General features: G+C 36.3%; 1 protein-coding gene across 1 annotated transcript in view; it reads left to right on the top strand.

The window, feature by feature from the left end:
• Nucleotides 1-14,041, top strand: part of LOC138700278 (potassium voltage-gated channel subfamily KQT member 1-like) — a 677,493-nt gene that overhangs the window by 439,532 nt on the left and 223,920 nt on the right. Inside the window, exons 3-5 of the mRNA XM_069826783.1 lie at nucleotides 1,272-1,354; nucleotides 10,488-10,663; nucleotides 13,242-13,367. Of these exons, the coding sequence (XP_069682884.1) occupies nucleotides 1,272-1,354; nucleotides 10,488-10,663; nucleotides 13,242-13,367 (385 nt within the window). The remainder of the gene's footprint in view (nucleotides 1-1,271; nucleotides 1,355-10,487; nucleotides 10,664-13,241; nucleotides 13,368-14,041) is intronic.

Here is a 14,041-nt window from a genome sequence, read left to right as displayed (position 1 = left end):
AGATTATAGGTAATTATTTCTATCGGACGAATTTACAGTTTCCCGTTTCCTGTAGAAAGACTGTGCAGGCGATTGTTTTATTACCCTTTTACCAGAATGCTAAACGTTTCGATGGAACTTTCTGATTGGATGCTAGTGGGAAACATTGTTGTATACGAGATATATCTCGTAACCAAGAGAAACCCACAGAGAACAACAAAATAGCCGCCATAGCCTATTTATTTTGAGACTATTTTATTAGTCGTTTGTATGTTTATGTTATTTAATTAAGAAAATAAGTGAAAATTTTGTCAGAACTAATATTTTATTTATACTTGTTCTGTTGAAATTTTTACTAACTATCTTAATTAAATAGCATAAACACACAAAAATACTGTCCAAATTTCACGAGAGGATCCCTGCGAGGGGGGTATGGTCCTTGCGGGGTAAGAGGAGAGAGTAAGCTAGTAACTCAGCGTTCTTGAAGGAGCAGGTGGATGGGAGTGATGTCATTGGCCGGCTGGTACAAGCAAGGCTCAGTCAATGGCCCGCCCAGTTCCGTGTCGGGGTAAGTTATAAGAGTGGAGGAAAAACTTTCATTCCTTGCTCGGATCTTCTCGTGAAATGCGGACTGTAGTAACATTCGTCTTTAACAGTGTTTATAATTTAACCAACAAAACCACCAATATCGCACTCAAATTTTCAAATGTTATGCTTCACAGCCAGACCATCAGGGGTTTCGCTGTCGTCACATGCGCCGTGCACTTCTATTATTTTATTTAGTTGTTCTGTAATCAATCTGGCCATATCTCACTGAAGAATTAGTTAACAATTTATTGCATTTTTTTTTTGATGTTGTGATATTATTACATGTAAAATTACTACAGTATTCACGGGTTGTAAAAGAAAGAAAATAGATATTACAGGACATGCGAACAATACTAGTTGCCACTTAGTAGCCTATTCTTCATTTTACAGCAGAGAAATTACAGAAATGTGTCAACAAATGAACTGACAAATAAACACCTTCAGGAAACAAAATTAGCCTAACTGTAATGAATATCATAGGAGACATGGATAATAATAATATTGTTTACTCTTTTTTTTCCTCATAATTTTATTCCACTGGATAATTAGTTAACACATTTATTACTCTCCGACTTACTTCATTACTTTTTTCTGTTACTATTATTGCAAGATCTTAATAAAACTAACTGCAAATTTTACATGCACATTGAAAGAATTAAATTGTCTTCCATTATATGAACTAATATTTTCTCCACTCTTTTCAGGCTATGGTCCTCAGGTTGCAGATCTAGGTATCAAGGTGCCATAGGCCGACTAAAATTCCTCAGGAGGCCTTTCTGTATTATAGGTAAGTGTACGAGATGGCCATAAATTTAGTGTAGCCAATGCAGAATGTATCGAAATTAGTCCACTTCCTTTCGTAGAGGGATATATTATGTTGCAGAATACGTGTCTGATGCCAGATATAAAGACAATTATCCGATTTTTAAATATTCATCTGTTTCAGTTCACTTTAAATATGAGTCTACTAACTTCCTGCATTCCCAAAAACGTAGAGAACATTTTTAAGGTATTCATCGACTCCACATTTTACCTTAATGTCTTTCAAACTTTGGTGACATGATTCTTGGGTGTAACCAAGCAATTTATATAATTCAAACTTGAAAATCGAATTTGGGGACCCAAAGAATTTTTTTTTGAAAAAAAATTAATAAAATTTTGGACCGACCTAACTCCATTAGAAATTGACCCTAGGTAAACCTTCTTTTTCGAAAATAATCCTACGTAAGGAGAATGTTACATACAAAAATTATGTATTTATCTTGAACCATTCAAAAGATATGCCACATTATATAAACACTTTAGAAAAATATATATATATATATATATATATATATATATATATATATATATTTGTATATTTGTATATGTATGGGATAAAATAATTCTAAACGACTGAAAATAATAATTTAATTTAAAACATAGCCACATGTTTAAGCTTTAATTTCTTACCCCAATGAAGTCTTTTGGCCAAATAGAATTCTACTTTTTATCCGTCCAAAAGAATAATAAATATCGGAAAGTGTGAAATATGAGAAAACAGACACTTAAGATCGCGTACGGCATAGTAAGTATAGTGTACTTACAATGCACTTCAATGCACTTATATTGTAAGTGCTCAAATAATTATGAAATTATTGAGATCATGTGTAAGTAAAAAATAAATCCATGACGCTACAGCGCTGAAGGGCCAAGACCGACCAGCCGGCTGTTGGCCTCATGTTCACTTGCCGAAGCTGAGGTGGAAGATCATCCAACCAGAATGGAGATATCGTGTAGTTAGCACGATGATTCCCCCAACTGTTATAGCTGGTTTACGAAACTGGATTTTCGCTACCTATCGTAGCTTCCCAAGTGCATCACGATGCTGGATGGCACCGGTCCCATACATTGGCCGAAATTTCATGAGAGAATTCCTTCCCCCATGAGGACTCGAACCAGCGCGCATTCCGTAACACGAGTCCTAGGCAGGATGCCTTAGATCGCGACGCCACGGCGCGTTACATTGAGATAATGTGTATAAGTTCTATATTTTTGAAAATATAATAAATAATATTACTATGATGTACCGTTCTACCGATTCTTCACCATATGGATACGCGGAATTACTGCACTGAAACTCCATATGTACTCCGGTACATCATACTAATACGATAAGGCGTAAGTAATCACTTTGTGGTTCAAGACGGCGCCATATTCCGTCGGATCCCGGCCACTTAGTCACTCGTAATGAGTGCACCTCTGTACTTGTGGTTGGACATTGTGTCTACTGTCACACATACTGTGACACGGTACACGAGGGTAGGCCAACAAAGGAGAACAAGTAGGTAAAACTTAAAAATGAGAGGGATTCAATCCGGCATCGGAACTTCAATCCGGTGTGGCTTAGTGGATAAAGCGCCTCACGTAAAGCTTGGAAACCTGATTTTGAGTCCCAGTGTGATGGAGAGAATTTCTCCGTTCTACCGATTCTGCACCATATAGAAGAAATGAGCTTCCAAATGATGCAAAAACATTATTTACCAAATTTTTAAGTAATGTTTTTCTTGCTGTCAAAGAAAGTTACGATTTCTGAAAAGGGGTAAGTCTTTCAGAGTCGTGTACCTTTCACAGCACGAGAAGCCTTAAAGGGAATTAATCGTAAATAATTTTTTTTTCACACTGTATATATTCATCTTTTTACAACATTGTTCAGTTTCAGATACATTAATTTGTTAGCGGTATTGATTCACAGAAGCGATTTACCACACATGGAAAATCCATTACACTCACAGCAAGTAAACTCCTTTAATGAACAGGACTAGCGCACGCTATAGTTTTCAGTGACATTAATATTATGTTCTCTGCACGCCAGTTGTCCCTGACATACTTACTAATCGTCCCGTACGATCTCATTTGAAGTAAAAGCATTTTTCCCTTTATCATGAAATTAAAAATACGTAATAATTAGCACTATTATATATATACATATCTGATATCGACACGTTTTGGCTGGATTCCACCCTCTAAATACTTATACAGGGACATCATTTTATTTTTACTTCAATTTTTATTGTACCTGAGTTTTTGAATGTACTTCATTCCCACCCCTTCTACAAATGAAGTTCCAACTGTCCTCCAGACAGAATCAAGGCCGCATATAGTAAACAGCACTGAGTTAGTGAGTATAGTACGTTCCAGAAATATGTTCGCGTTTTCCAGTGACGAAAGAGCTTTCGATATTGAATCATATTTTCGCACAGGTACTGTTCGTTTGCCTACGTCGCATCCCGATTTCCCCCACCTGCTTCTGCTCGCCCCTCTGAAAAAGCTGGGCTGTCTTAGCTCTTTACTGAAAACATTAATTTCTGTTAGGAATTGGACGTTTACGTAATATTATACAACTGTTTAAAATAACTTAAATAAAAGGGCCTCGTTAAGTAATTAACTGTCACGTGATTTCCCCCTTTCTACGATCCTGCAGCATAAACACTTGGACGGACAGTAGATAGCATGTCTGAGTAATTTTATCTGTGCGGGTCGGGCAGAAGTGGAGATTGAATTTACAGTACATAAGGAACTCTTTTATAGAGTAGGTATAGAATTATTTCAGCATGAGTTACTAGTATACGAAGGACGAAACTGGCAATTGGAATTAGATGCAATACTCTATAGTGCGATAATATGCACAAAAGAACTGAAGCCTGTATCGAAATGAACGGCCACCATTTTCAAATATGTCTTTAAATATCCATATTATGATTATTTTTCAATTGAACTTCATTCTCTAAATTGTACGCTAATGTGCTGTAGACAGTATAATATACACTGCATAATGAATACGTTCGCATGGATAACTCAGTTCGTGCGTAAAAACACTTATAGTTAATACAGTACAGCATTTTGATTAAACAAAAACCTAATGAAAATTATCGAAGTCAAAATCGCGATATTTCCTAGTTTACGTAAATGGATTAACTAGTTTTCTTCCCTCCTGTACCCAGTAAAGTGACTTGTTTGTGATTTACGCCAATATCATCGAACTCCAGCCGTGGAAGGAGATAGCGAACGGTGTTTCCAGTTCTCCAAAGGTATAGCCAGGTTGATATTAGAAAAGTTAGTAAAAATAAAATGATGTCCCTGTATAAATCATGTCTGAACGAGTCTCAATTACTGACCAAGTGCCTAGTAAGTTTGCATTTGAATTCAGCTATTCCTGGCTTAACATAACGTCAGGTATACCACAGGGGTCGGTACTCGGACCATTGTTGTTCACAATATATGTCAATGATATTACATCTCTTGTAAGGCATTGTAACTATCACTTGTATGCTGACGACCTTCAATGCTATATCTCTTCCCGCTTAGAGCAAGTAAATGACGCTATAGATAAATTGAACGAAGACATTGACTCGATTGTGACATGGACAAAGAAATTCCATCTTAATATCAAACCTGGAAAGACACAAGCAATTATATTAGGACACAAACGACAAACCGACGCTGTAAAGCATCTCGACATTTCCCCCGTTAAAGTAAGTACAGTGCATATTCCTTTCAGTTCTTCGGTAAAAAAAATCTTGGCATTCACACGGATAACAATCTCAACTGGGACATGCAAATCATAGAAAGCTGCAGGAAAGTATATTCTATTATCCATGTGCTAAAAAGGATCTTCCCTTTTGCTTAAAAAAAGTCCCTTGTGCAGACACTTGTATTTCCCTATTTTGATTATGCCGACATTTTACTGACTGACTTCTCCAGCGACAACAAAACGAAACTTCAACGTGCTCATAATTTGTAAATGTAAACTTCATCTTACGATGTTGGATGACGTATATATGTCCGTTGATGTGACATTAATGAATATTTAAATACTTATATAGTCACAATCATGCCATGGTATGAAAGAATCCCGCTCGAGGTTGTGAAATTTTTCTTTCATACCATGGCATGATTGTGACTATATAAGTATTTAAATATTCATAATTTGTGTGTACGTTTTGTAAGCAATGTTCGTAAATATGATCATATTACGCCATCCCTGGAAGCAATAGGTTGGCTTAAACTAGATAAGAAAAGAAATTTACATTCACTTCTCCTTCTCTTCGAAATCTTGAACTCTTCTATTCCTTCGTACCTGTCGTCTCGCTTCACTTACCTTTCTTCCCACCACAATCTGAACACACGCTCTCGCCATGAAACAACACTAACAATACCATCCCATCGCATCTCCTCATACGCATCCTCTTTCACAATAGCCCTGCCAAGACTCTGAAATTCGTTACCTGGTAGCATCAGGAACTGTCGAAATAAAATTGAATTCAAACGCAAACTTACTAGGCACTTGGTCAGTAATTGAGACTCGTACAGACATGGTTTCTTGTAATTAGTTCTCTTAATCTGTCACAAAATATTTCAATATCCGGTAATTTCATCACTATAGAATTTTGTTATTCTAGGTTTAATTTGTAATTCAGTAAATACAAAAATATTTTTTGTTCTTAATTTCTATGATAAAATGTCTAGCTTTCATTAATCAGGTAATATTGCAGTACTTTAATTCTTATTGTAATTTTAATTGTAAATTTAATATTAATCCTAATTTTGTTCTTCATATTATAGTTGTAGGCTAATCCCCTGGTAGAGGGGCAGAGAAGGCCTGACGGCCTTATCTCTACCTGGTTAAATAAATAAATACTAAATACTATTAGGCCTACTACTATACAAGAGACTTATGGTCACGTGCATCAACGTCGGTTAGTGTAACCACTGGTTAAAATTGCCACTAAACTCCTGGTTAAGCATTTCTACGGTAATCGATCTCGGTTACGACTTAAACAGGAGGTTAACCATGGTAGTCTCTAACCGGCCATATTCGAGCGGTTAAAGGTGATAACCAGTGATTAGTAGGCCTAGTAAAACAAAATGGCGGTTAAACCCATAGCCGATTATTCCGAAGACGACTAGTATTCTTGGATAGGGATGATGGTGAACGTGGAATTTTATGAGCAGAAAGAGAATTCTTACGAGGAACTGTGCAACACAAAATTTCAGAAGGGATTTCGTTTATAAAAAATGTACCATGTCATTTCTACTACAATAGATGAATCACTTGGAATAGCCTACAAACAGTCCTATTTCTTCCATGAATCGACTGTTCACGTTAAGATTCTATGCAACTGATAGGCCTATGTTCAATATTTTAATACGGAAAACTCGAGTATCTCTTTTCCTACGTATCAGGCTGAACGAAGAGAGGTTATCGATTAACCTTAGCATATTACATACTTCCCTGGTATAATTGGGACCCTGGATTCCTACTAATCTTCTTCATCCGTTTCCTTTACGGGTAAGTTATTCCATTGCTTTAATATAACATATTTAGGATTCCCCATGTTTAAATGTAGTAATGAAATCTATCAATACAGTGGAGCCTCAATTGTAGGCAGTTCGATTCTAGGATGGAGCACATCGACTCGGACTTCAGCCACCTTACAGGGTCCGCAAGAACAATGTTCACTATTTCAGGTTCTCATTGTATATCGTAATTTTACCAACAGAGAATCGAGGCTAATTTCGTAAATTAGATTAGATATTATGCAACAAGCAAAATGGAAAGACTTTATGGATTTGCATTATTGCAATGCCTTCAAATTTAAGCGGATGCGCTACTGAATTTTCTAATTTCTACATTTTAAGAGATACTACTTACTTACTTACTTACTTACTTACTTACTTACTTACTTACTTACTTACTTACTTACTTACTTACTTACTTACTTACTTACTTACTTACTTACTTACTTACTTACTTACTTACTTACTTACTTACTTACTTACTTACTTACTTACTTACTTACTGGCTTTTAGGGAACCCGAAGGTCCATTGCGCCCTCACATAAGCCTGCCATTGGTTCCTATCCTGAGCAAGATTAATCCAGTCTCTACCATCATATCCCACCTCCCTCAAATCCATTTTAATATTATCTTCCCATCTACGTCTTGGCCCCCCAAAGGTCTTTTTCCCCTCCGGCCTCCCAACTAACACTCTATATGCATTTCTGGATTCGCCCGTACGTGCTACATGCCCTGCCCATCTCAAACGTCTGGATTTTATGTTCCTAATTATGTCAGGTGAAGTATACAATGCGTGCAGCTCTGTGTTGTGTAACTTTCTCCATTATCTTGTAACTTCATCCCTCTTAGCCCCAAATATTTTCCTAAGAACCTTATTCTTAAACACCTTTAATCTCTGTTTCTCTCTCAAAGTGAGAGTCCAAGTTTCACAACCATACAGAACAACCGGTAATATAACTGTTTTATAAATTCTAACTTTCAGATTTTTTGACAGAAGACTAGATGACAAAAGCTTTTCAACCGAATAATAACAGGCAAGTTCTTTTACTACTAATGTTACCCCTCCTGTTCTATAAAGACTAGTTACGTTCCATGTACCAAATCTTATAACCTTTTTCCTTTGCTATGGTCGTGCTGGAGAAAATCAGTCCCATTCCGAGGCTTATTGATAAGTTTCGTAACAAGCTGTTTTTTACGGTGATGGGTTGTTAGCCTTTCGCCCAACCCCCAAGCTGGAGGACCACCCCTTATCGGCTGTCCACGACTGCTTATTCAATATATTCGCAGCTACCCTCCATATTTGGAGGCCGTCTCCTCTATCCGCAACCTGAGGACGCGCCATGCCGTGGTGATAGGGACCCACAATACATAGTTTAAGAGATAATGTATTGAAATTTTAACAGCATATTATGATCATGATTATGAATTAATCAAGAAAATTTCAATGATCTAAGTCAAGAAATAACCATTTTGAAAATAAAATTTGAAAATAACACATTTATTTTGGAAACCGTTTTTTTTTTTTTTTTTGGAATCTAAAACAAGAGTTTTCTATGTTTTTTATAGTGCATATTATAGCTGAAACACAGGCTGTGGTAATGGAGCATCGGAATTTAGCATATGAAGAGTAAAAAAAAAAAAAAACATGACATTTCTTCAAAAACAGTCATTTTTCAGTAGCGCATCCCCTTAATATTAGGTCTACATGATAAATTTGTTATTCGTATTACTTTAGTTACCGTACCGTATTTTCGGCTAAGGAAGATTGATTAAACGTTTCTTGAATAAGTGTATCATTTAAATAATATTATGAAGTACTTAACTATCACTTGGAAATTCTAAATCACTTTCTATAGTATTCATGCTTATGTTTTGCTTAGCCTAAGCCGCATTTTCAAAATTTTTTCCTCCATTATATTAAAATAATCTTCTCTTTCGGAAATTATCCTCTCCTGCCTTGGTGAGAAATCATCATTTTCAAGTATCAAGTCCATCATTGTCCTCGCCATGATGAAAATTATTGTTATTAATGCAGGATTAATTATTTAAATGACCAAATATTGATCAGTTAACTTAAATGTAGTTTAATGAAAGCTTAGATAGATAGATAGATTTATTCGTTCCATAATATTCTTACATTTGCTTTATAGCATAGAATAAAGAACATGTCCAATTCTTACGTTTAACAATAAAATGCAGTACATATAAAATGCAAATATGAAATATGTACAGAATTAATACCTTAATATCAATAATATTTTATACAATGTAATATGTTTACCATTTAATAGTATTATAATATTTACACAGTATTGTGAAATGTCAAGAATTCATCTACAGAATAGAAAGTGTGAGATATTAAGTAATTTTTTAGTTTTACCTTAAATAATGCAGGGTTTTGGCTATGATTCTTAATGTCTTCAGGAAGACTACTGAACATTTTTATCGCCATGTAACGTACTCCCCTTTGAAAGCATGATAAATTTGATGATGGCGTATGAAAATCATTCCTTCTGCGGGTATTTATACTATGTATGGCTGAGTTAGTTGGAAAATGTTCTTTATTACATAAGAGGAAATTTATTGTAGAGTATATGTATTGATTTGTTAAGGTTAGAATCTCTATTTTTTTTTAAATAATCTACATGATTCTCTAGCCTTTGCTCCAACTATTATTCTAATGGCTCTTTTTTGTAATAAGAATATATTTTTACTATCTACAGAATTTCCCCAAAATATTATTCCGTAGGACATAATGGAATGAAAATAGGCAAAATATATAGTCTTTAAGATACTGCTGTTCAGAAATTGTTGTAACGACCTAATTGCGAAGTATGCTGAGCTAAGTTTGGGGGTTATTTCTTTGATGTGATTTTTCCAATTTATTGTATTATTAATATGCAAACCAAGAAATTTGGTTGTTGATGTTTCTAGTAGAGGTATGTTGTTGATAATTGTGTCCAATGTTTCAGAGATTAAATTTGAAGTGGCTTTAAATTGAATTATGTTATTTTTGTTAATGTTTAATACTAGTGTATTGGTTGTAAACCTGTCATAAATTTTAAGGAGAATTGTTTCTGTTTTATATTTGAATGTGGCAAGGTTCTTGTCTGTAATTATGATACTTGTGTCATCTGCAAATAGTATAGGATAACCTATTCCTTTTATTATGGGGCCAAGGTCATTTATAAAAATTAGAAAAAGAAATCCCAATTTCTGTTTGTGAAATGTATTGTTCATTTAAGTGTCAATAAAGAAGACTTTAAGTAACAATTAAAGTTAAATAAGCTTGGTGAAATCGGTCCTAAAAGAGAGTGGCCTCAATTTTCAGTTTTCATTTCTGCATTAATTCTTAGTAGGATCCTGAAATATTGACTTCCTTAATAAACAAAATAAATAACACTACAATGCCAGCTTATTTCTTTGCATTGCACAAGTTTCCATCTAAGTCAAGTTCCGCCTTGACGTTTTTTTGTGTTTCACGGATTCTTCTTGTGAAATTTTAAGTGTGACAGACTCTTGAGATTCGGAAAATAACAAATGTTATCACTTGATGTTAATGCCTTGTTTGTCCCAAACAGACGTGAGCACCATATTTGCCTCGATTGTGGTGCTGAGTATGGGTTCCAGTGGGCAGGTGTTCGCTGCCTCCGCTCTCCGCGGACTTCGCTTCTTCCAGATTCTGCGTATGGTCCGCATGGATCGCCGAGGTGGTACCTGGAAGCTGTTGGGTTCTGTCGTATATGCTCATAGACAGGTACGTGTTTTTCGCATTAATTACAGTCAAGTATCATTGGGTAATTATCTTTCAGTTACCTAATAAACGTTTTTAACATATTCACAAACAAGTACAGTCCGCGTCACCGTTTTTGGCGTGTGAAGTAAGTAATGTGACCGTTAAGTGCGAGTGTTTTACATTTACCGCAGTCAGTTTGACAACACTGTATTTGGCAAATGGCTGATGTGACGTGTACAGGAAGTGGTACCATTCTCAGCTGCATTAGCAACATGCTCACAAACTGGGCACTATGTATATAGGACACACGCGTGATAGTGTGTAATTTGCTAGGAGACGTCGTTGCACATAGGTCAGTTTGACACTACGTAAATATAAAGATCTTTAGCATGACTTGTTCATTGTGGGCCGTCCCAAACCCCGACCTGCACCCCTTAGAGCGCCAGTCCTTACATATTCGGTCAGTCAAGGCCTACTGTTACAAATGAAAGCAATTGACGATAGATTTTTCAGTTATAACAACATCATAAAATATACCACATGGGACTTTGAAGTAAGGTTTTTCGATCATCATTTTGTAATTAAAGGCATCTGTCATTAATTTCTTTAATAATTATTCCAAGTTTTTGCCTTACCGTTATATTAATATATTTAACTATTTTCCTTGATTAAAAATAAACAATTTCACTCTTACTTTAATGCAATAGTTTAAGTTCTTGTTTCGAGTCCAAAATATGGACGAAAAATATTTAAAACATTTCACAAACAAGTAAACACGGTAAAGTTACCATAGCGACGATATAAATAAATTATAATTATGTTGTTAATAGGTTTGTTCCAGCAAGCAATTCAGAACACGTTCCGAACTATAGTCGCGTCGCTGTTATTTCCAGCTTGACTCCTCCGTTTTGCTTACGCCTTAGGAAGTGAAGGCTCTATAAAGTCTAGGTAGGTAATATCGTTCGCCATTTTTGTTCTTTCATTGCCGAGCTACCAGACCCATAATTTTAAAAATCCCTAAATTCAAGTCATTACACGAAGCGAACGAGTGTAAATGTCTTGGCAGATAGCAGCTTACAGACCGATTATTTAGTCCCGACAGTTTCAGCGACGCGAAAGAGGGGAAGAAATCGTAGTTGTGGGGAGAGCTCCGGAGTAGAGATAAGGGCGAGCGGCCGGTAAAGGAATGCAGTACAGCTTAATTGAACTGGAACATAGCGCTCTACAGCACGCATGACATCCGATCTCTCTGAAGGCAAGCGAGAGACTAACCAAAACACCCCTTGGCGTAACTAAATGGACTCGCCTGACCCAGGCGCATTTCTCCGGCGACTGTCAGGACTAAATAATCGTACTGTACGTACGGAGACTCACAGAGTTCGTTGACCTCTTACAGATGTATAGGAGTAGAGGGTATTAGTGACGATCTTGTAGGACTGTTGAAACTTCAGACTTAATTTTCTAATAATTAACAGTGCACTTAATCTCAAAACGTAATATAGGTTCCCTATTCATTTACGTGTATAGCTAACGCCAGGGTTTTTGGCGCGTGTCCTTGAGTACAATGCACAGTCTGCGAACATCTATTCATGTGTAGCTGAAAATGGTACCACCTCCTATACACGTCACTTCAGCAATCTGCCAATCACAGCTGTCAGTCTTGCTGCCCAGAGCAAAAGTAAGATACTCGCACTTAACTTTCCTGCGGTGTGTCCTTGAGCACAGTGTCCAGTCAGTGAGTTTCTGTTGCCACTGCAGCCGAGAACGGTACCTCCTCCTAAATACGCGTCACATCAACAATCTACCAATCACAAGTGCCAGCTGTATCGCCTATAAATTGCTACAAAAGTTGGACACTCGCACTTAAGTTTCCCATTACTTATTTCAGTTGCCAAAATCTGTGGCGCGCCCTATACCCTATCGTCCCTTTCAATCTGCAGGGTTATTTCACTTCCACCCTGCATAAGCTTTTGACGTAGGCAATATATTTTCAAATGTATGTATATATATATATATATATATATATATATATATATATATATATAAGGCCTACTTTCAGCTATTTTCATTAATTTAATTATGTTTTTTACAACTCCATCAATGTAAGTGCTTGCAATAACTCAATTTTCGAAAATTGTGGACAAATGCCCTTTTAAATATAATCAATTCAAATTGTAAACGTTTACATTACAGTATTTAAGAAAAAAATGTACCATTGACTTTTCTTCGCTGCGAATCTACCACAAACAGTAACGGAAGGCCGAAGATCGTATGTTAGACCTAATATTTTCTAGGCACGAGTCTCATATTGTACCACAAAAAGAGTACGAAGTGTTAAAGCAGCCCTTATATTACCACAGTCTAGTAGGTGTAACAGTCACGAAGCTTGAGTTGTGAGGGTGCTAGGAACAATAGACTGTGCCGGTACTATTTCGCATTGTCTGTAATGAGGCGATATTAGCGATCTTAGTGATTAGCAACTATCTATGGATGCATATTTACTATGTATTGAGCTTCGTGACTACTAGACTGTGATATTACTGTGTATATAAAATAAACAGTGAAGTTTACAAAATATTGCAACTTTGTCTGTTTTCAGGAGCTGATCACCACTCTTTACATAGGATTCCTGGGCCTAATCTTCGCGTCATTCCTCGTATACCTCGCTGAGAAGGACACCAACGATAAATTTTCCAACTTCGCCGATGCCCTCTGGTGGGGAGTGGTAAGTATCACTTGTATTGTTTACTTTTACTAACAAGGGAAACATCTAAATATGTAATCTAGAATTTTTTCTTTCAAATGTAATAAAACACGTGGAAAGATGATGTTAAGAAAAGGTTAATTAGTTAAAATTGGTATTGCATTAGCCCCTGAAGTACAAGGCTCTGGAAAATACTTCGAATTATTGTCTTTGTTGATAGTAACGCAAATTTCGCTTCCATAAATTATAGTTGGTGCACTGCTCTGCCGATTTAGTAGAATAGATATGCGTTTGAGTCTAAAGAAAATAGAAAACAGTACAACGTAGTCTGTTGTGACGAGAATCCAAGCCCTCGCTTACCGGTAAGGCATCATGTCACAAACACTTTCAAGTCTGAGTATTTTTAATAATATAAATATTATTCAACACGCAGAAAACGGCGGGAATATTAAGGATATTGCTGGAGAGTTTAGCGCAAACATGGGCATCGTGCCTCACTTGAGAATTAGTGCCTCACTGACCTTCACAGAGCTGATCGCTCTGAGTGACATTATCTTCACAGTCCCCGTTCCTCCCTCACGTAGCTCCTAGGCGTGGGCAGGTACTATATCAGTTTCATAAGCAATATCAGTGGTGGCATAATGACATTATCAAAGCAGTGTGTACGCGTTAGAAATCGATTATTTCATGAGAAA

This window comes from Periplaneta americana, chromosome 5 (assembly GCF_040183065.1).
Source record: "Periplaneta americana isolate PAMFEO1 chromosome 5, P.americana_PAMFEO1_priV1, whole genome shotgun sequence".
NCBI lineage: Eukaryota > Metazoa > Arthropoda > Insecta > Blattodea > Blattidae > Periplaneta > Periplaneta americana.
This window is presented reverse-complemented; position numbering and strand designations above follow the sequence as displayed.